Raw genomic sequence first — 20,615 nt, 5'->3', positions numbered from 1 at the left:
CGAGAAGAATCGCCGTCCGCGGAGGAAACGCCCGCGTGAGACGCTTCAGCTCGGAGCCGGGGGTCCTTACCGGAGGCTCGGGTTCCAAGCGAAGGACGAGAGGGGAACAAATCGTCCGAGTCGACCAACCGAGCCCCGCCCGGCAACCGAGCCCCGCCCGGCAACCGAGCCCCGCCCGGCAACCGAGCAGTCTTTACAAACATCTCCAGATCCTCCGCGGCTCCTGCAAAATATACAGGTCCAAAATCTACTCTAGAAGGTGTTGTCTTTGGGGGAGGGAGAGGGGGGAGAGAAGGCAGAGAGGTTAGTGGGTTAGCACCAAGGCGTTTGCACACAGTCTGGCATGAGGTGGAGGTGAAATGAAGCAAAGCCAGTTACGAGATATTAATAGATAAAGTTTGGATTAAAAGATGAGATTTAGAGTTGGGAAAATGTTAAAGAAAGTCCAATATCCAATGGCAGGAGAATAAAAGCTGGTTATAACGATTCTTGTGCCAAAAACAGAGCAAACGCAGGTGTAAAGTTAGACTGAAACAGAACTGGGCAAGATTAGAATATGGACCAGTTTAGAAATGTGAAAAAAAAGGTAAATATGTGACTTAAACGGTCGTAGTTTTCAATGGGTTGGAATAGATATTACTGCAGATTTATCTAGTCTACATCAGGAGAAGAACTATTCAAAATAAACGAGGTTAAAACGAGAGCTGCCACGTTAAAACAAATAAAAAATAAATAAATCTAAACTAATTGTGACTAGTCCAATGTAAAAACAAAAACAAATCTCAGTTTTTATATATCATTATCTGGAATATTCAGATTCTCAAAAACAGAATAAACCAAAAACAATAAACAATTTAATTAAAATGTTCATCAATAATTCACTTTATTTGTAATTATTCTCTAGAAGCCTTGAACCCCCATATTTACGTATTTTCCACACCTTTTTTCATAGTTTTGGCTGAGGTGTGACTTATACTTATATACTTATACTTATATTTATACTTATATACTTATACTCCGGAGCGACTTATATGTGATATTATTTGTTATTTTCTCACTTGCGACTGCATTTCATACTCCAGTGCGACTTATATATGTTGTTTTCTTCTCTATTATGCATTTTTTGGCTGGTGCGACTTATACTCCAGAAAATAAGGTTTATTATTTACATTTTTATTTGGTTGATAATGTATTTTATAGTGTACAATAGAAATAATGGCTCTAGTTAGAGTGATTTTGAGACACTTTGATGGCGAGATGGTTTTTAGAGTGAAGACACGTTGCCGGGTGCGTTACCTGAGCCCTGGGTGCTGGTGCTGCTCGGAGCACCCCAGGGATCCTCTTTAGATCCAAACGGGTCGCTGGGGGAGACGAGGGTGGCAGGAGCGCCCCACGCGTCCTCTGTGTTCACCGGAGCTGCAGCTGGAGGAGCAGGAAACTGGTTATTCTACGCCCAGAAACAGTTTAACAGTGCACATGGAGTTAAATGTCACGTTTTTGAGATGGAAAATGAGTTGTAAATAAAACAGAATGAACCGAAGCTATAGATGTTTTTGTGATCTATATATTATCAATCTTTATTGTATAAGCCAAAGATATTGTCTCACTGCTTCTGACACACACTGTTCACTTTTGACACTATCGAGTCAAAAATCCCCCCAAACAACTACTTGTTGTGCATGAATAAATGTTTGAGATAAAACCTCTGCAATGGAAACAATAGATGGATACCTTTGGGATTTGGCAGCAGGAAAAAAAGAATGAAATAAAAGTAACCTTCGCAGTTTAATTTGAAAGTATATTTTTCAAATATTGGCATTAGAGGGACAAAACATTACAATGACAAATGCCAGACGTTATCTAGATTTGCTACACACAGTTTAGTTTGAGCGTTTCCCTCTCTGTGCCCCATCTTCTTTCACTTATCCGGGGCCGGGTCGCGGGGGCAGGCGTTCCCAGGCCACCCGGTGGAGGAAACTCATTTCGACCGCTTGTATCCGCGATCTTGTCCTTTTGGTCATTACCCAAAGCTCATGACCATAGGTGAGGGCAGGAACGTAGACCGACCGGTAAATCCAGAGCTTTGCCTTTCGACTCAGCTCCTTCACCACAACAGTCGATGCAGCGACTGCATCACTGCAGCCGCTGCACCGGTCCAACTGTCGATCTCACGCTCCATCCACGTCAGGACAACATCGTCTGCAAACAGCAGAGATGAGATCCTGTGGTCCCCAAACCGGACACCCTCTGACCCCTGACCACACCCTCCGACCCCTGACCACACCCTCCGACCCCTGACCACACCCTCCGACCCCTGACTGCGCCTAGAAATTCTGTCCATAAAAACTATGAACAGAACCGGTGACAAAGGGCAGCTCTATCCAACATGCACTGGGAACAGGTCTGACTTACTGCCGGCAATGAACACAGCTCCTGCTCCGGTCATAAAGGGACCGGACAGCCCTGAGCAAAGGGCCCCGGACCCCGTACTCCCGGAGCACTCCCCAAAGGACACCCCGAGGGACACGGTCGAAAGCCTTCACCAGATCCACAAAGCACATGTGGACTGGTTGGGCAAACTCCCATGAACCCTCGAGCACCCGATGGAGGGTATAGAGCTGGTCCAGTGTTCCACGACCTGGACGACTCCGCTCTGCTCCTGAATCTGAGGTTTGACTCTCGGTCGGATTCTCCTCTCCAGGACCTGGGACAGACCTTATGGGAGGCTGAGGAGTGTGATCCCTCTGTAGTCTGAACACACCCTCCCGTCCCCCTTCTTGAACAGAGGGATCACCACCCGGACTGCCAGTCCAGAGGCTCTGTCCCCGAACGCCACGCCATGTTACCGAGACGTGTCAGCAAGACAGGTACTCAGGGCGGATCTCATCCACCCCTGGAGCCCTGCCACCGAGGAGTTTGCCAACAACCTCAGTGACTTCAGCTTGGGTGATGGACGAGTCCGCCTCCGAGTCCCCGGTCTCTGCTTACTCTTCGGAAGACGTGACAGTGGGATTAAGGAGGTCCTCAAAGTATTCCTTCCACCGTCTGATGTCGAGGTCAGCAACTCTCCACCCGCACCGTAAACGGTGTTGGTGAAGCACTGCTTCCCCCTCCTGAGGCGCCGGACAATTTGACAGAATTTAGTTTTCAAAATAAATACTTTTAGGTTTTATGGTCAAGCTCAAACTTGGGAAAATGAATCCCTGCTCACGGTTTAGGCTCGGAATCCTAGCATTAAAATGTGATGAGTGATGAGTTTGCTGTGTTTCTCCTGTACCTGGCGCTCCCCACGGGTCCTCGTCAGGTTTGGTCGTGTCTCCAAATGGATCTGAATCATCCACAGGAGATTTGGCGGCGTTTCCCCAGGCGTCCGCTGCTGAGGCGGGCGGAGGGCTGGTCAGCTCCCCCCAGGAGGCTGCGGCTGAGGCGGGCGGAGGACTGGTCGGCTCCCCCCAAGCGGCTGCGGCTGAGGTGGGCGGAGGGCTGGTCAGATCCCCCCAGGCAGCATCGGCTGAGGCGGGCGGAGGGCTGGTCGGTTCACCCCAAGCGGCGGCGGCTGAGGCGGGCGGAGGGCTGGTCGGCTCCCCCCAGGCGGCTGCGCTCTCCGGGGCTGAGGGGGCGCTGAACGGGTCTGACGCCGTGTCTTTGGGAGGAGTCGTGGGGGCGGTGAAGGGGTCGTCTTTAGGAGGCGAGGTCGGGGAGGCAAAGGGGTCTTCTAATGGTCTGTATGGGGCAGGGAATGCGTCCTCTTTCGGGGGGGTGGTTGGGGCCGCAAATGAGTTGTCGGCGGGTGCTGCTGGGTAAAGTAGTCAAAAGTATTATTGTATTGTAGAAATGAAATATAGGTATGAATCATGCTACTAACTAATTGAGATGTACAAATGTTCGTAAAGTGAGCAGCAGAACAAAGGGAAACCCACCTGTGCTGAAGAGGTCGCCTGTGGGTGGTGAGGGTGGAGCTCCGAACGCGTCTTCTATGGGGCTCGTGGGTGAACCGAACGGGTCCTCTGCTGGTTTGGACGGCGCCGCAAACGGGTCATCCTTGGGCGCGCCGAACGGGTCGTCTTTTGGGGCATCAAACGGGTCGCTCTTTGCAGACGTAAATGGGTCGTCCTTGGGCGCACCGAAGGGATCCTCGGCCTGTGCTTTAAACGGTTCTTCTTTCGGAGCGCTGAAGGGATCATCTTTAGGCGCACCAAACGGGTCGTCCGATTTGGAGGAGAAGGGGTCGTCTTTTGGTGTGTCGAACGGGTCGCTTTTTGTCGAGGTAAAGGGGTCTTCCTTGGGTGCAACGAAGGGATCGTCAGCCGGGGTGTTAAAAGGGTCGTCTTTGGGAGCGTTGAACGGGTCTTCTTTATCCGATGCAAAGGGGTCGTCTTTCGCCGCGGTAAACGGGTCGTCTTTCGGTGCACTGAACGGATCATCTTTTTTGGAGGTGAACAAGTCTTTCTCAGACACTGGGAAAGACTCGGGTTTTCCCTCTGGAGATTTGTCCTTCGGGGCTTGGAACGGGTCTTCGCCGTCCTCGTCCGTGAACGTGACCCTTTCTGGAGCGGCGAAAGGATCTTCGCTCTCTACAAAAGGGTCCTCTCCGTTTGTCGGCGCTCCCCAGGCGTCCGGTCCCTCTGCCGTCTCTGCGTCGGGTCGGTCGGGAGTACCCCACGGACCCTCGGCTTCTTCGGGTTGTTTGGGAGCACCCCATGCGTCGGTTTCCTCCTCGGATTTCGTTCCGCCCCAGGCATTGTCTTTAACTCCGGGGCCTTGGTTGGCATCTTCCCATTGCAGCTCGTCCTCGGACATCTTGGCCTGGGATTCAACAGAAACAAATGATACGGTCAGAAACATAACGACCACGTGAAGCTCACAAAAGCTAAACATGTTAGAATGCAGCAGCCTGAAAACACAGTGCAACCATCTAGGGACCCTTATCGATCAAAGGACAGGTGGAAACTCATGGTCAGCGACGCACAGCCCGTTCTATGACCCAAAAAGCAGTGGAACATCTACGCTTCAAAACCCTGGATGGAAAACTCTTGAGGAAGAAGCTGTGCCACTGACCTCCCTCCAGCTGTGCACCGAAACAGAGCTAATCACCACGCAAGCTAATTAACACGACCTATTTTTGTCCCAGAATGGAACCACCATAAACTAAAGTAGTTTTAAGCCTGACAAACATCTTCCCTCAACGGCGTAATATCCATTTAGAGTTTGACGAGTAATCAACCAGAACCATTAATTCACATTTATTTACTTTGTCGAAGTCATTATTAGGTGATAAGCTTTAAGTAAACGCACCGGAACATCCTTTCAATTATTATCATTATTATTATTTTACATTTATTTGACTCTGCTCACTTTAGCTAGTTTAGTAGTTTTCCTCTTTTGTGGCTGGGCTCATCGTTTTCATCTTTATTATATTCGGTGAGTTATTCTATGTCCTGAAAATGATCATTCTCTTATGTTACTATGTCTCCCCCTAGAGGAGCTTCAGGGAACTGCAACGTAATTCAGGGCCAGTCCTGGACTCTTACTTCCAAACGAGAGCCCTTCCTCTAGAATAAAGACAGAGTTCTGACCCTTCTTTCTGCCTCTTTCTTCTCCATCTCCTGTTTCAGTCGCTCCTCTTTACGAGCCGCGAACGAAGCCGTTAAATCAGCCACTGACGGGATGTTGTCCAGGGAGGGAAGTCCAGCTGCTCCGGCCACATAACGCGGCTTATAGTTGGGATCCTTTACAGCATCTGTAGACGAAGCTGATTCAAAAGAATAAAATACACTTGAATTAATTTTCTCTCTTGTAAATCAAAACTGCCATCAAGAGATCAGAGACAAATTAAAGAGATGTTTGTATAAAAGTGTGATTTTAAACACAGACCGGCTGCACTTTTGGAGGTCTTCTCTCTGGTTTTGAAGGCAAAGTCTCGCTCCTCCTTCAGTTTCTCATCATCCTCCATAAGAACAAGAACAATTTTGGCTTTTTCCCGAACATTCACTCCCTGAAGTACAGAAGTCAGCAAATCAAGCGAGTTAAAGAAGTAAAGAAACAACTGTATGAATTTAGAATAATGTGTGATTAGACAGATAATTAATAGAATATACTGACACTTTAGCATTTGTAATTGTTTTGAATGATGTGTCAAACTGCCACAGAAGCGAGTTGAGCTTCTCCAATAACAAACATTTAATATAGAAGAATGTTAAATATGAAATACCTGATCTTTGCCATCTTTATCAGAAAAGCGATATTCAGTTAACGCTTTGACAATGTAGATATTGTCTTTCATTTTCAGAAGCACGCGCTCGTCCCCCGTCTTCAACAGGCACTCGAGAAGAGTCAAGGACTAAAGAGCAAAGAACACACATCTTTAAACATAGAATTATACAAAGGAATACACCGTAAACACACTGTAAAGTCATCTGCAGGAAACATCATACTGCTGTGTCTTCAGTTTGAATTAAATAAATTATGATTCCACTGTTGAACTTGCCAAGGTTAATATCAAACTTTCAAACGGAGCTCAAACTTCACAGACGGCCAACGCTCTAAACTGACTCATATTACGCTCTGGACCTGAGCCACGTGGTTCTTCTACACAGAATATGTGCGAACATAGTCAGGAAAAACCTATGGTATGTAATTCTCCTCTCAGATTGGGGCAAGAGCTGTGTCTTTCAAAAGGCCTCATCTATAAAAGGTACATTACGTTATATTTATCTCACCATCACATCAGAAGATTAGAAAGGATCATACACAATCAGTGATGTCTAAAGATCTAGCAACTTCTTCCAAATGCACAAAATGGACTGAATCAAAAACTCTTAATCAGAGAAAAGTGTATGAGGAAAACTGGAGGAGCATGTGTCGTTTGCACCTTGTGGATGTGCCTCCAGTTTCTGTCGTCTTTCAAACGCTTCCACAGCATCGTCATGATCTCATTACAGGCCACAACGTTGTACGTGAGGTCTGAGAGGTCGGCCATCTGAGTGCTGGACGGGCCCCAGGGGTCATTGGAGGTCGCCTCTCTCACCTGCACAAGAAGGATGCAGTTTCATGGAACAATGTAAAATACTGATGTGAAGCAGAGGAAAAATGGATAATATCACAAGTGTTGTTTTAGACAAAATTAGAGTAATTAGAGTAAATTGTATAATTTAAACTATTAAAAATGACCTCAGAGTATAATCTAAACAATACAATCCAGCAGTTTTTGTAAAATATATTGTATAAATAAGACAAAATAGCAATATAAACCAGACATTTAGCTCTAAACGTCAGCAGAAAGAACAAGGGTATAAAGTGGTCTTTTTGTCCTTTTTTGTTTCATTTAAACTCTAATTACAGTTTGTGCAAAACTTGAGCCTCAACAAAGACATTTTAGCACATTTCTGATTGTTAAAATATCATTTGAATTGAGATAATGAATATAACACCCTCCGCTAGTGTACATACAACTGGTCAAAGCTCATACCTTGACCTCGGCCTCAGAATAGTTCTGGACCAGGTTTTTCAGTTGCCGCCGAAGCATCGAGGACGTCATGATGTCCGGTGGGAGGAAGGGGACTCACTACTGAAGCGTGAAAGAAAAACTAACATTTAATGCTGCTTAATGCTTTAATAATCACAAACACTTCTGCCACTTACCTTTTATAAGATAAAGCTCTGCTCTAAAAGGTTCTGTGCAGCTTGAGTCCAGTTGGCGTCTTAGTAAACAAACATTGTGCTCTTCTCTCCTCCTCAGACTGCATTAGAATGAAGACACCAGATCCTACACAGAGAAGGAACGAGTCGACATAAAATCAGCTGAACCATTGCTTGGCTCTGACACGTCGGTATCAAGGAAGAATCCAAGCTGTGCAATAACGCCTCATAGTGACAGTGTCAAGTCTCTGCTTCGTCACACTCAAATCCTCCACAATTATCAGCCGACTACGACAGAACTGCACAATCACTGCATTATCGCGGCAAATATATTAGAACACTGGGGACATTTACATACGTTTATATTTACATGCACAAGAGAAATCTGATAATAAAAATGTGTCTGCTGATTTATGGATTATTTTTAAATTTGATTTTTTGAACCATTTTCCTGGTCCAAACCTGCTCAAGTGTGAACAATCAGGAACAAATAAGATTCCTCACATCTGATACAACTGTTTACATGACAGTTCAATAATCTGATAACTCCAGAAATCAGATAACGATCAGATTTGTGCTGTGCATGTAAACATAGCCACTGTCAGCCTAATTAGCTTGATGGCTAACAGTAAGCTAGCTAGCTGGCATTCAAACGCTTACCCTGATCCAAAGTACAATATCAAGAACAAAATAGCTTTGCCATACAGTTTCCATAGAGACATTCGTCTTGTAGACTATTAGATAAAAGGTCAAATGTCAAAGCTTTGAGATTTCAGCACCTCGGACAGCGACGGGACACACGGCGATCGTCAAATCTGCGAGATTAACACGTGTATTCTGTCAAAACTCCACACACACAGCTCTGTTCAACCCCCTGATCAGACTGTGAGACCCTCGTGTGAACTGCGAGTGTCAAATGTGCGCAATGAGCGAGTGAAACGTACAAACCCTGAGCAGATCCTCGAGAATGTTCGAGGAGAGTCGATGCTGCGTTTCCGCTTCCGCAGTTTGCAGCAGCTGCCAGGCCCCGCCCCCTCACGACGGTCGCCACAGAAACAAAGATCAAAGAAAAAGATCAACGTGCGATTTAATAATATAACAGAGGCCGCACAATTGTCAAAGGGCCTAATGTAAAAGTCACAGGATGAAGCTGAAGTTCTGTTTTGAATGCGCTTGCCGTGCCTCGATCGTGCAGTCGTAAACTCTACACTACACACAGGTATTAATAAAGCTAGAGACAACAGGGACAGTGATGCCGTGGCCATCTTGTGACTGTAAAAGCGTCAACATGCTAATATTAAACTGATCTAAAAACAGAGCAAGACATTCATTGATCAAAGGGTTTAAATTGACAAGCTAATGATATATTTGTGGTACTAATAACGCATGGGATTCTACCTGTCTCTGTTTCATAAAAACACTGCACTCACTGATCGGTAGTTTATGCAGAAATAAGCTATGTTTGTGTGTCAATAATGCACCATAGGGACACAACCATATGGTGCATTTAAAGGGACTTAAAGGTGCACAAGGCGGTCGCCCGTCCTCCACCAGAAATGTTACTTAGTGCAACTTGTACACGTATTACAACAAAAGAAGAATGTATTACTTAGAATGAAACACATGTATTCTATATCTATCAATAATTGTAATGTAAATTATTGCAATTGTGTATTCTTCTTTTAACCCCAAATTATTTGAGCTGATCTTTCCCAAACGCCTGACTCTGATGTGCCTCAAGTCCTTTGGCGTATGAACAAAGGGCCGGGCTCTTGTGAAGCGTGTGTCTGATTTAGTCTTTCGGTCTTTTTATGAATACACGTTTTAACATGTCCATTACATGTCCAGATGCTTGTTTGGTCCTTCAGATGTTGGACAAAAAGGAATGAATGGAGAAAAAGTCAGAGCCCTCACATCTTAATGATATAATCTTTAATAAGGATGTAAACCGTCCATTCGATATTTAAGCAGAAAGAGTTGGTCGATTTAAATCTAAACGTCGCGTCGGTCCAAGTTCCTCTGGTTTGAAAGGCTGTGGTAGAACAAGGGCCTTGGATAAAAACACTAGAACCTTACCGTTAGAACATGGCGGCTGGACCCGGATGTTACCGTGGTGACCGTGACCTCTAGTGTTCTATACGTCATAATAACACAAGCCCCCCGTGTGAAGAATCAAGTCACAACCGACAACAGCTGACTCAAGATGGCGACGGAGGCGGCGTACGAGTCGATCCTGTGCGTGAAGCCAGAAGTGAACGTGTACCGCATCCCGCCCCGGGCCTCCAACCGCGCGTACAGGTAAAGCAGCGGGGGCCGGGGCTGAGGGGGCCCGGGCTGAGGGGGGCCCCGGCTGAGGGGGGCCGGGGCTGAGGGGGGCCCGGGCTGAGGGGGGCCGGGGCTGAGGGGGGCGCCCTGGGCGTCTGTCCAGCACCATCACGGGGGGCACCGGGGGGGGGGGGGGGCAGTCACGACGTGGATTATACAAATGCACCAAAATGTGTCACTTGTGCCAGTGGGTGCGGTCACGTGATCGGGGTTTGGCGTGTGTTTACGTGAAGTTACTCAATGTTATTTTAGAGCAACTTAAAGGCACATGACGTCACTTTTTAGAGATGAAAACTCACCTGAAATCTATGGAAATAAATCAATTCTATAAATAATGAATACATTAAAACCATGCATTCTTCAGAACATTATTATTCTAGACTTATATTGGGGAATTTGCTGTTTTATTGTCAGATAGTGACTTTATTGTCCTGGTTTATGGTTCATATCTCTGTGACGACTGGGCCGAGCCACATGAAACAAAAACTGGCACAAAATTCAACATCTGTCACTATTAATAAACAAAAGCCATAAGATAAGATAAGATAAGCCTTTATTTGTCCCATGATGGGGAAAGTGGTGTTATTATTGTTGTCAGTTGAAAGGACTTTAAGCCATAAGATTATGACACGTTTGTGGCTTGAATTCCAACTTTAGTTTGCATCTTTTTAGCATAATTTTGTCAAATCTGCAGCAGAATCTGAAGATAACCCTGACCCTTCACGTCAGATGTTTACATGACATGTCAATCATCTGATGACTTCAGAAATCAAATAATGATCTGTGTTTACATGCTCTAGTGACCATAGGGCAGTGTAAGTGACCATAGGCCAGCGTAAGTGACCATAGGCCAGCGTAAGTGACCATAGGGCAGTGTATGTGACCATAGGGCAGTGTAAGTGACCATAGGGCAGTGTATGTGACCATAGGGCAGCGTAAGTGACCATAGGCCAGCGTAAGTGACCATAGGGCAGTGTATGTGACCATAGGCCAGCGTAAGTGACCATAGGCCAACGTAATTGACCATAGGCCAACGTAATTGACCATAGGGCAGTGTATGTGACCATAGGGCAGCGTAAGTGACCATAGGCCAGCGTAAGTGACCATAGGGCAGTGTATGTGACCATAGGCCAGCGTGAGTGACCATAGGCCAGCGTGAGTGACCATAGGGCAGCGTAAGTGCCCATAGGCCAGCGTAAGTGACCATAGGGCAGCGTAAGTGACCATAGGCCAGCGTAAGTGACCATAGGCCAGCGTGAGTGACCATAGGGCAGTGTATGTGACCATAGGGCAGCGTGAGTGACCATAGGGCAGCGTGAGTGACCATAGGCCAGCGTAAGTGACCATAGGCCAGCGTAAGTGACCATAGGGCAGTGTATGTGACCATAGGGCAGTGTAAGTGACCATAGGCCAGCGTAAGTGACCATAGGGCAGTGTATGTGACCATAGGCCAGCGTAAGTGACCATATGCCAACGTAATTGACCATAGGGCAGTGTATGTGACCATAGGGCAGTGTAAGTGACCATAGGGCAGCTTAAGTGACCATAGGCCAGCGTAAGTGACCATAGGCCAGCGTAATTGACCATAGGGCAGTGTATGTGACCATAGGCCAGCGTAAGTGACCATAGGCCAGCGTAAGTGACCATAGGGCAGCGTGAGTGACCATAGGCCAGCGTAAGTGACCATAGGGCAGTGTATGTGACCATAGGCCAGCGTGAGTGACCATAGGCCAGCGTGAGTGACCATAGGCCAGCGTAAGTGACCATAGGGCAGTGTATGTGACCATAGGCCAGCGTAAGTGACCATAGGCCAGCGTGAGTGACCATAGGCCAGCGTGAGTGACCATAGGCCAGCGTAAGTGACCATAGGGCAGCGTATGTGACCATAGGCCAGCGTAAGTGACCATAGTGCAGCGTGAGTGACCATAGGCCAGCGTAAGTGACCATAGGGCAGTGTATGTGACCATAGGCCAGCGTAAGTGACCATAGGCCAGCGTGAGTGACCATAGGCCAGCGTGAGTGACCATAGGCCAGCGTAAGTGACCATAGGCCAGCGTGAGTGACCATAGGCCAGCGTAAGTGACCATAGGCCAGCGTAAGTGACCATAGGGCAGTGTAAGTGACCATAGGCCAGCGTGACAATAGGCCAGCGTAAGTGACCATAGGGCAGTGTAAGTGACCATAGGCCAGCGTAAGTGACCATAGGCCAGCGTGAGTGACCATAGGGCAGTGTATGTGACCATAGGGCAGTGTATGTAACCATAGGCCAGCGTGAGTGACCATAGGCCAGTGTAAGTGACCATAGGCCAGCGTGACCATAGGCCAGCGTAAGTGACCATAGGGCAGTGTAAGTGACCATAGGCCAGCGTAAGTGACCATAGGGCAGTGTATGTGACCATAGGCCAGCGTAAGTGACCATAGGCCAGCGTGAGTGACCATAGGGCAGTGTATGTGACCATAGGGCAGTGTATGTGACCATAGGGCAGCGTGAGTGACCATAGGCCAGTGAATTTAGTTTCTTTTTTATTTATTTTTTTTATTTTGAAAGGTCACGTTGGACTGTAACTATACTTTAAAAGTAGTTTTTTTCTTGTTTACATTTAGACTGGACAAAAAGGTTTAAGTTTTTATATTTTTTAGAAGCTGAAATCCCCAAAATCCGCTATAATGAAAACAAAACTTTTGAATAACTGAACCACACAATTAATATATATGTTTTTATAAATGATGTCAAAATCACATGATCATTACTAGGTCTGAGCAATACTATAGTACTATATTTGCAGTATATATACTATATACTATCAGGACAGGTCTGTAGATACTTTGGTGTTGATAGTTTAGTTTGAATAGTTTAGTTTGAATAGTTTAGTTTGAACAGTTTAGTTTGAATAGTTTAGTTTGAATAGTTTAGTTTTGATAGTTTAGTTTGAACAGTTTAGTGTTGATGGTTGAGTTTTGATTGTTTGTTTCCACAGGGCAGCAGACTGGAAACTGGACACACCCGACTGGTCTGGACGAATGAGAATCACGGCCAAAGGGAACGTGGCGTTCATTAAACTGGAGGATAAAGTATCAGGTATCAGTTCCAGTTACATGAAGATTTCTAAATTAAATAATAAACAAACATATTTCTTGGCCCAGAGATTTTCGACTGCCGTGTTGCATCTGATCTGTTTCTGTGTAATGTGTGACTTTGTCTGATGTGGTCCTGCCTCAGGGGAGCTGTTCGCCCAGGCCCCCGTGAGCGAGTACCCCGGCGTCACCGTGGAGACAGTCAGCGACTCCAGTCGATACTTCGTCATCAGGATACAGGACGACAACGGTGAGGTCAAGGAGGATAATCACTGAACACGAGGCGCCGAATGCAGTGTTTTATGAAGTTCTGTTTATTAAAGGAATATTATTATGCTTTTTCAGGTGATTAATATTGAAGTGCAACATAAATAGATCTAAAACGACTTACAATCAGGTTCAGTGTAATCGTCGTAATAAACACGACTAAGGACAGACCTGTGAGCAGTGCAAATGTCACGATTTCTCATTTGGTGGAATGATTATTATTGTAATATGGTTTTCCGCACACATTAACGCTTCTGCTTTATCAAATCAAACTTTCTGAATAAACGGCAAGATAAAACAGCACTTTGTATTCAGGTTTACATTTTGCTTCTATAGTCGTCACATATACTTTAATTAAACTATTAAAATAATTAATTTAGTTCATTTGAATTTAAAAAAACTTTTTTTTTCTACTAAATTGTCACGATTATAATGTATTAGTTTTTACGAATATATTGTGACCTAAATAATCACAATTATCGATTAACTGAATAATCTTGACATTTCCCAGTGGGCGAAGGTGAAAACAGTATTTTTCTGAGCCTCAGTTGCAGGATAGAGAACTAATGATGAGGAAACACCAGAGCAAGGTTAAAAGCTCAAAGTTGAGTATAATATGTCTATAATAATAATGTAATCATAATATGTCTCTTTTTCTGTTGCCACAGTAACCGTCATGTTTGTCTCTTTTCAGGCCGTGGTGCGTTTATAGGCGTCGGCTTTGGTGACCGCGGCGACGCCTTTGACTTCAACGTTGCTCTTCAAGACCATTTCAAGTAAGTTTAGTTTATTTGAAGAGTCCCACGTGTTTTATAATTTACTTAAGTTGTATCTGTTTATTAAAAAGTAAAAAGCAACTAAATCTAGTGTATGTATTTAGAAGGCCTTGTATTTGTATTAGAGTGGCCAAAAGTGTCATAAATATAAGATATTGTTCTAAACCCAGCGTCACGTTCTCGCTCTAGTTTGACTCTGCTGCAGTGTCCCGCCCGGGCTCTGCAGCAGTGTGTCCCGCCCGGGCTCTGCAGCAGTGTGTCCCGCCCGGGCTCTGCAGCAGTGTGTCCCGCCCGGGCTCTGCAGCAGTGTGTCCCGCCCGGGCTCTGCAGCAGTGTGTCCCGCCCGGGCTCTGCAGCAGTGTCCCGCCCGGGCTCCGCTGCAGTGTCCCGGGCTCCGCCGCAGTGTGTCCCGGACTCTGTCCCGGGCTCCGCCGCAGTGTCCCGGGCTCCGCCGCAGTGTCTCGGGCTCCGCCGCAGTGTCCCGGGCTCCGCCGCAGTGTCCCGGGCTCCGCCGCAGTGTCCCGGGCTCCGCCGCAGTGTCCCGGGCTCCGCTGACACGTTTAATGTCTCCACAGATGGGTCAAACAGGAAACTGAACTCAGTAAAAATGCACATCTGGCAGACTCTGGACCAAAGCTGGACTTGGGCTTTAAAGAGGGACAAACCATCACTCTCAACATCGGAGTAAGAGCCACTTTGTGAATTATAATGTCCAAATGGAAGAATATTATGATTATATTGATATTGATGATAATGTTATAAATTAGTGTGTAAGATATAAAAGTACTTATTAAATCTGTGATTTCGGGGATTGAATCAGTGGAATATTTAATACTAAAACATATTAGTCATTGACAAAAATGTGATCACATATAGATATTTCATTGACAAAAGTATTTTTAAAAGAATACATTTTAACATCGACACATTTAAAGGAAATTGTAAAATAAGAAATATGTTTCTTAAAAATATTTTATGTTTATATTGTTATTTGTTCCCAATAGCAAGGCAAGAAAAGGGATAAACCACGTCCTCAGGGCGCGGGGGGATTTGGGCTCCTCCCACCACCTCCTGGAGGAAAGGTAGCCCCTCCCCCTTTGTCTGACTCATCCAATCACAACACACTTCCTCAGACTGACAGCTCAGTCACAGGTAAGTCACTTTTCTGTCTCCTGCACACGTGTGTTCTGTGTCTGACTCTGGTGTTTCAGGCCTGGTGGAGCTGGACAGCAGTAACTCCAACACTGTGCTTCAGTCCAATCCTGGGGCAGATCTTTGGGGCGACTTCACCTCCACCACAAAGTATGTCAGATATTGTGTCATCACATTATAATACATGTGTCCAGTGCCTCTGATGCCGGACTAACGCTGCTGTTTCTACAGTTCAGAACCTTCGGAACAACAGAAAGCCACAAACTGGATCCAGTTTTGAGCTTCCTCCACTAAAGCCGGGCAAAGAAATCATAAAACTGCTGAATGATTGTGTCAAAGCCATTTAGTCTGTTGCCATCTTTGAAGCTAAGGGCTAAACAGTATTTGTGTCTCCAGTAGATGGCGCTGGGATCTGTGTATTTGGTTTATGTCACTTTAACAGCTCCCTCTACTGGCTCTGAAGAGAAGTACATTTTAAAACTAGTTGGTGTTTTTTTGCAGCTTGAATAATGCTTTGTAAGAACTAAACTATAACTAAATGCACATTAATACATTTCATTGTAGATCATCAGAGAACAACATTTATATAAAAAGCTTATGTCTTGAATTGTATTAAATATGTTGTAAAATCATAGGGTAATTCCCAAATGACGCGACGCATGAAGAACTGGGATCGTTCTGTTTCAAACGTTCTTTTCGCTCGTAGTTTCTCGCGTCATAAACACTTTGATCATCAGAAACATTATTACATTTGTAGCTGATCATTGTGTGTTTTCGTGAGGTTTGGCAGAAGCTCCTTTACAGTACTCTTTGCACTTGTTTTACAATGATCTCAACTTACAATAAGTGAATCATATTAATGCTACAATATCAGTGCAATATAACGGCTTGTATTAAATAACTACTAAATAATTAACAACTCTGAAACATCATTTATTTAGGTGTAAACAAAATAGAGATGCTGAACTGACTGAATGTATAAGTATAATTTATCAGCGAGGACCACGGCACAGTCAAGTCAAGGCTTTAGCTCGTCGTGGCGTGAGCTCAATGGCTTACTGGCTGGTGGCTTACTGGCTCGTGTTCTTGGCTAAAGTTTCTGCTAATTGTGAAGATTGTTATCATTGCCCATCATGAATGTCTTAAACAGACGTTAAAATGTTTGAAGAACTAAACTGTTTGTCTCTTGCTTATCGTCACATTTATGCTCTTTACATTCATTTGAACAGAATTGTTTGTCACTGTGAATGTTTTGCCTTTTTCTTGTGTTCCTTATGTTTCTTCTGTGTAAAAGTGAACTAACAGGTTATGTATTGAAAGTATATTGCGATGCAGACTGATGCACTGTGTGATGTGTTTACATGGCTTTTGTTCCTCGGAAATGAAATTGTCTCAAAGTCTCACTCATTCCACTTTGGCCGATTTGTGACCAATTCAAGGAGAAAGAGGCAATAAATCATTTTAAAGACGCCACGAAGAGTTTTACTGTTGTCGTGTTTTACTAATCAACCCTCAAATTATCTGGAGAGGGGTCCTGAGATCTGGAGAGGGGTCCTGAGAGATCTAGAGAGGGGTCCTGAGATCTAGAGAGGGGTCCTGAGAGCTGGAGAGGGCTCCTGAAAGCTGGAGAGGGGTCCTGAGACCTGGCGAGGGGTCCTGAGAGAGCTGGAGAGGGGTTCTGAGATCTAGAGGGGGGTCCTGAGATCTAGAGAGGGGTCCTGAGAGCTGGAGAGGGGTCCTGAGATCTAGAGGGGGGTTCTGAGATCTAGAGGGGGGTCCTGAGATCTAGAGAGGGGTCCTGAGAGCTGGAGAGGGGTCCTGAGATCTAGAGAGGGGTCCTGAGACCTGGAGAGGGGTCCTGAGATCTAGAGAGGGGTCCTGAGACCTGGAGAGGGGTCCTGAGATCTAGAGGTGCACTGCGGTTTCCCACCACCAGGTGTAACCCCAGCGCCACTGGAGGATGGCTAAATGGGACCAATTTCTCTCCAGGGACAAAATGTTAACTTTATATATTCTCCAGACAAGTAGGTGGCGCCAACTCGGCCTGACGTCATTTCACCCTGGAGAGACAAAGAGACCACGAGAATGGACTGTTTAGCAAGCTTTATTTGCGAGTTATTTGGCGCTCAGACCCCGGCGGAAGACGTTGCAATCATGGGCACTCCATGATCTATTTGTATTAGATGTCTCCCCCCGGAGCCTGGAGACTGGTGGTGGTAGATGTGGAGAGAAGGTAGAGGATGAGGGGAATGCAGAGGAGGAGCTGGTGAGGTGGTGGGTCGCAGTACGGTTTGAGCGGTCGAGCCATCTGCCTGAGGGCTTAAAGCGACCGCCTGGTGCTGATTGGGAGCAGGGGAGGAGTCACTGGGAGCGTTGATTGGGGATGAGGAGCAGGTGCGAGGGCCATGGTACAGACGCCCCCTGACCTTTCACCCTACTTCTTTGGCCAGGAAAAACTGCATAACCTCTTTGGGATAAGCGCAGAAACCTGGGAGAGTCCATGGTGAAGGAGGGATCTGACTCTCACAGACGGACAGGCGGGCGCCCGCTTGAGTGCGATGATGGCGCTGGGGAGCAGGGTCCTTCCATGGAGGCCTTGATGTAGGAAGGAGTTAGGTCTTCCAGGCTGAATTTACGCAGGCTTCATATCAGAATCAGAATCAAAGGGTTTTTTGCCATTGTCAATGAACAGAATTCACAAACATAGGAACTTGTCTTGGTGATTTGGTGCAACATAAAACAATGAATAAGTCCAAAGAGAAACAACTAAAATATAAGTCATTTTAGTGGAGAGTTGACGCCATTTACAATAAAAATGCATGTTTTTTAGCTATAAAAAATCCATGATATTTTCAGCAATAAAACACATGTTCTTGATATCAGTAATAATTGTTATTTATAAAACAGTTTATTAGAAAATTGCATTTACAAACCTGAACAGTAAAGAAACAAGAAAAGAGACGGTGCAGACGGACAGAGATCCACAATAAAATAAAGACATAAAATAAAACCATAATAAAATACAATAAAACGTTTAGAGGAGAGTTGTGATCCTGGCTCGGCCAACTGAACTGAAATAACACACGAAACATCCTCCTCCAGAGCTCCTTCCATCTCTGTCCCGTTCACGCTCACCTCATTTCACCTTGAGGTCCCGGGAGAGTCCGACCTGAGCAGGAAACAGGAGACACCGTGTGTGAGGGACATGGGCTTATGGGTAAAAAGTGAAGCAGCGCGTCCATGTGTTTGTAATCCTCATAATCCACACAATCATTTCAGAAGGAGAGATTTACTCATTTAAAGAAAGAAACAAACTGAAACCCACAGATGATGATTCAGACTCAAATGTGGCAAACTCCAGAGAAGTTACACATATTTAAGAACAAATGACAGTGAAAATATTATGCATATGTCACGTTCTCACCTGCAGACATGGTATCAGCAAATGACACGTGTAAAAATAATGATATGAATAATATACCCATGATAATAATAATAAAATAAACTGGTTCTTCAAAATAAGACTCTTTCATATGACAAGTTGTAGTATTGTTTTTTATGTATTACTCAATTGGACAGACATAAGAAAAATGGAAAAACAAAAGTTACAGGAATTAATGCTGTGTTTTAAAAAGAAATTCCATCTAAAATGCAGAGACAATTTACACACAAGAAACACATTTTACTGATGAATTTAACAAAATAAAGGTATTGTTTTTTTGTCTAATAATTACTGTAGTGTAAATGACACGAGCTTTGGCGCTTGTTGCCCGTGTCCGACCAGGAAGTCAAAAGATGTCCTCAAAATGGGCAAATGAGCAAAAACTGTAGGAAAGATTATTATAAAATCTGAAATGTGTTAACTGCATTTCAGTCAGATGAGTGGTCTAACTTGTGCTTGTTGTGTCCCCTTTCTGTCGTTGAAACCCGAGGCTCTGGACACTGGACAGCGGCTCATACTTGTAAACACAGCGGCTCAAACGGGGCACAAATGTCTGTTGGCTAAAGCCGGCCGTGTATTATGTTCCTCCTCCACATGAGAGGTCACTGTACGCAGCAGTCCCAGAGAAACTCATACTTTATCACACTTTTCGGGGTGCGTTCAGGTGACATTCCCACACGTTAGCTCTGATCTGAGGTCAGTGGCATCGCTGTAATCACTGGGCCTGTCCACATGAAACTAAAACTGGCACAAAGTTCAGTGTAATCTCTTTTGAAACAGATGAACTGAGGAGAATCATATTTTAAGTAAGATAAGATAAGATAATCCTTTATTGTCCCACATGGGGAAATTTCATTGGTGCAACGCAGGTAGATCCAGAGGTAGATACAGAAGAACAGATCACTTATAGGAAGTCTGAAAAACACTTTCAGTAGAAGATCTCCTATAAATAAAAACTCCCATAGACAAATAAATAAATAAATACATAAATACCATTGCATGTGATCACGACAGTAATTGCACATGAATTTCACAGTAATTGCACATGAATTCCAACAGTAATTGCACATATAACGGAATTGCACATCAGTATTAGGTTAGGTCAGTATTGCGAGTGTTCAGTACTAACAGTTTTTGTTATAAAGTCTGACAGCAGCAGAAGGAAAGACCTACGGAACCTTTCCTTCACACATCGAGGGTGGATCAGTCTCTCACTGAAGCTGCTCTCCAGAGCGGAGAGAGTGTCCTGCAGGGGGTGACACTCATGGTCCAGCATAGATGTGAATCTAGCCAGGACCCTCCTGTCCCCCACCTCCTGCACCGAGTCCAGAGCACAGCCCAGGACGGAGCTGGACTTCTTGATGACTCTGTCCAGCGTCCTCCTCTCCCTCTCTGTGATGCTGCTGCTCCAGCAGGCCACATGTACAGGAGGGCTGATGCCACCACAGAGTCATAGAAGGTCTTCAGGAGTGGCCCTGTCACTCCAAAAGTATTCAGTCATATCACAATTTTATCAGGCCTTTAATTGTTTTGTAGATTTATTACTGTCCAGATCAGCTTGTCAAACACCAAAGACCCAAACGCCCCCATCTGTGAGTACGACGTCATCACATTCAAGAATATAAACCACAACATCGCTAAATTTGTCCAAATTACGTCATGACAATCTTCAAAAATCTCATTGACACGCAGTCGGTGTAATCCCTCATTCGTCCAGCAGGGAGCCGTCGTAGAAAAAGGAAGTCAGCTGGACAATGTTTCATGTTTCGAGCAGTATAAAGTCGAGTTGCTCAGATTGAAAACGACAGATTTTTAAAACCTTACATGCATTATAGTCTATAATCGAATACTTGGTGTGATCTCATACAAAAACCTCCCCGGCTTGGCTCTTTGGCCTTCCCGTTTGGCTCTTTTATATTCCCAGCTGAAGTGTTTGGTTT

General features: G+C 45.1%; 2 protein-coding genes across 2 annotated transcripts; one reads left to right on the top strand and one right to left on the bottom strand.

The window, feature by feature from the left end:
• Positions 1-220: 220 nt before the first annotated feature.
• On the bottom strand, positions 221-7,559 carry epn1b (epsin 1b). The gene is made up of 9 exons (XM_072448240.1): positions 7,469-7,559; positions 6,872-7,027; positions 6,212-6,340; positions 5,875-5,995; positions 5,577-5,752; positions 3,921-4,806; positions 3,278-3,796; positions 1,297-1,422; positions 221-266 (listed from the first exon to the last, which is right to left on the bottom strand). The coding sequence occupies exons 1-9, from the start codon at positions 7,535-7,537 to the stop codon at positions 253-255; spliced, it is 2,196 nt and encodes a 731-aa protein (XP_072304341.1). The 5' UTR covers positions 7,538-7,559; the 3' UTR covers positions 221-252.
• A 2,226-nt stretch (positions 7,560-9,785) lies between these two features.
• Positions 9,786-16,655, top strand: necap1 (NECAP endocytosis associated 1). Its single transcript, XM_072447202.1, has 8 exons — positions 9,786-9,936; positions 12,942-13,042; positions 13,184-13,288; positions 14,000-14,081; positions 14,657-14,765; positions 15,086-15,233; positions 15,293-15,383; positions 15,465-16,655. Exons 1-8 carry the CDS (start codon positions 9,842-9,844, stop codon positions 15,511-15,513), a joined length of 780 nt encoding a protein of 259 aa, XP_072303303.1. The 5' UTR covers positions 9,786-9,841; the 3' UTR covers positions 15,514-16,655.
• Positions 16,656-20,615: the final 3,960 nt, after the last annotated feature.

Source organism: Eucyclogobius newberryi, unplaced genomic scaffold (genome assembly GCF_026437365.1).
Source record: "Eucyclogobius newberryi isolate DKJ021-1_F unplaced genomic scaffold, fEucNew1.0.hap1 SCAF_16, whole genome shotgun sequence".
NCBI lineage: Eukaryota > Metazoa > Chordata > Actinopteri > Gobiiformes > Gobiidae > Eucyclogobius > Eucyclogobius newberryi.
This window is presented reverse-complemented; position numbering and strand designations above follow the sequence as displayed.

What these genes read in the sequence shown, in the direction of transcription:
- epn1b (XM_072448240.1), bottom strand. Translation starts at nt 7,537, where the DNA reads ATGACGTCCTCGATGCTTCGGCGGCAACTGAAAAACCTGGTCCAGAAC. An exon ending in ACTGGAGGCACATCCACAAG is followed by an intron (nt 6,341 to 6,871) that starts GTGCAAACGACA and finishes TTTGCTCTTTAG; the next exon opens with TCCTTGACTCTTCTCGAGTG. An exon ending in AGAAAGAGGCAGAAAGAAGG is followed by an intron (nt 4,807 to 5,576) that starts GTCAGAACTCTG and finishes GTTGAATCCCAG; the next exon opens with GCCAAGATGTCCGAGGACGA.
- necap1 (XM_072447202.1), top strand. Translation starts at nt 9,842, where the DNA reads ATGGCGACGGAGGCGGCGTACGAGTCGATCCTGTGCGTGAAGCCAGAA. An exon ending in ACTGGAGGATAAAGTATCAG is followed by an intron (nt 13,043 to 13,183) that starts GTATCAGTTCCA and finishes GTCCTGCCTCAG; the next exon opens with GGGAGCTGTTCGCCCAGGCC. An exon ending in GCTCTTCAAGACCATTTCAA is followed by an intron (nt 14,082 to 14,656) that starts GTAAGTTTAGTT and finishes ATGTCTCCACAG; the next exon opens with ATGGGTCAAACAGGAAACTG.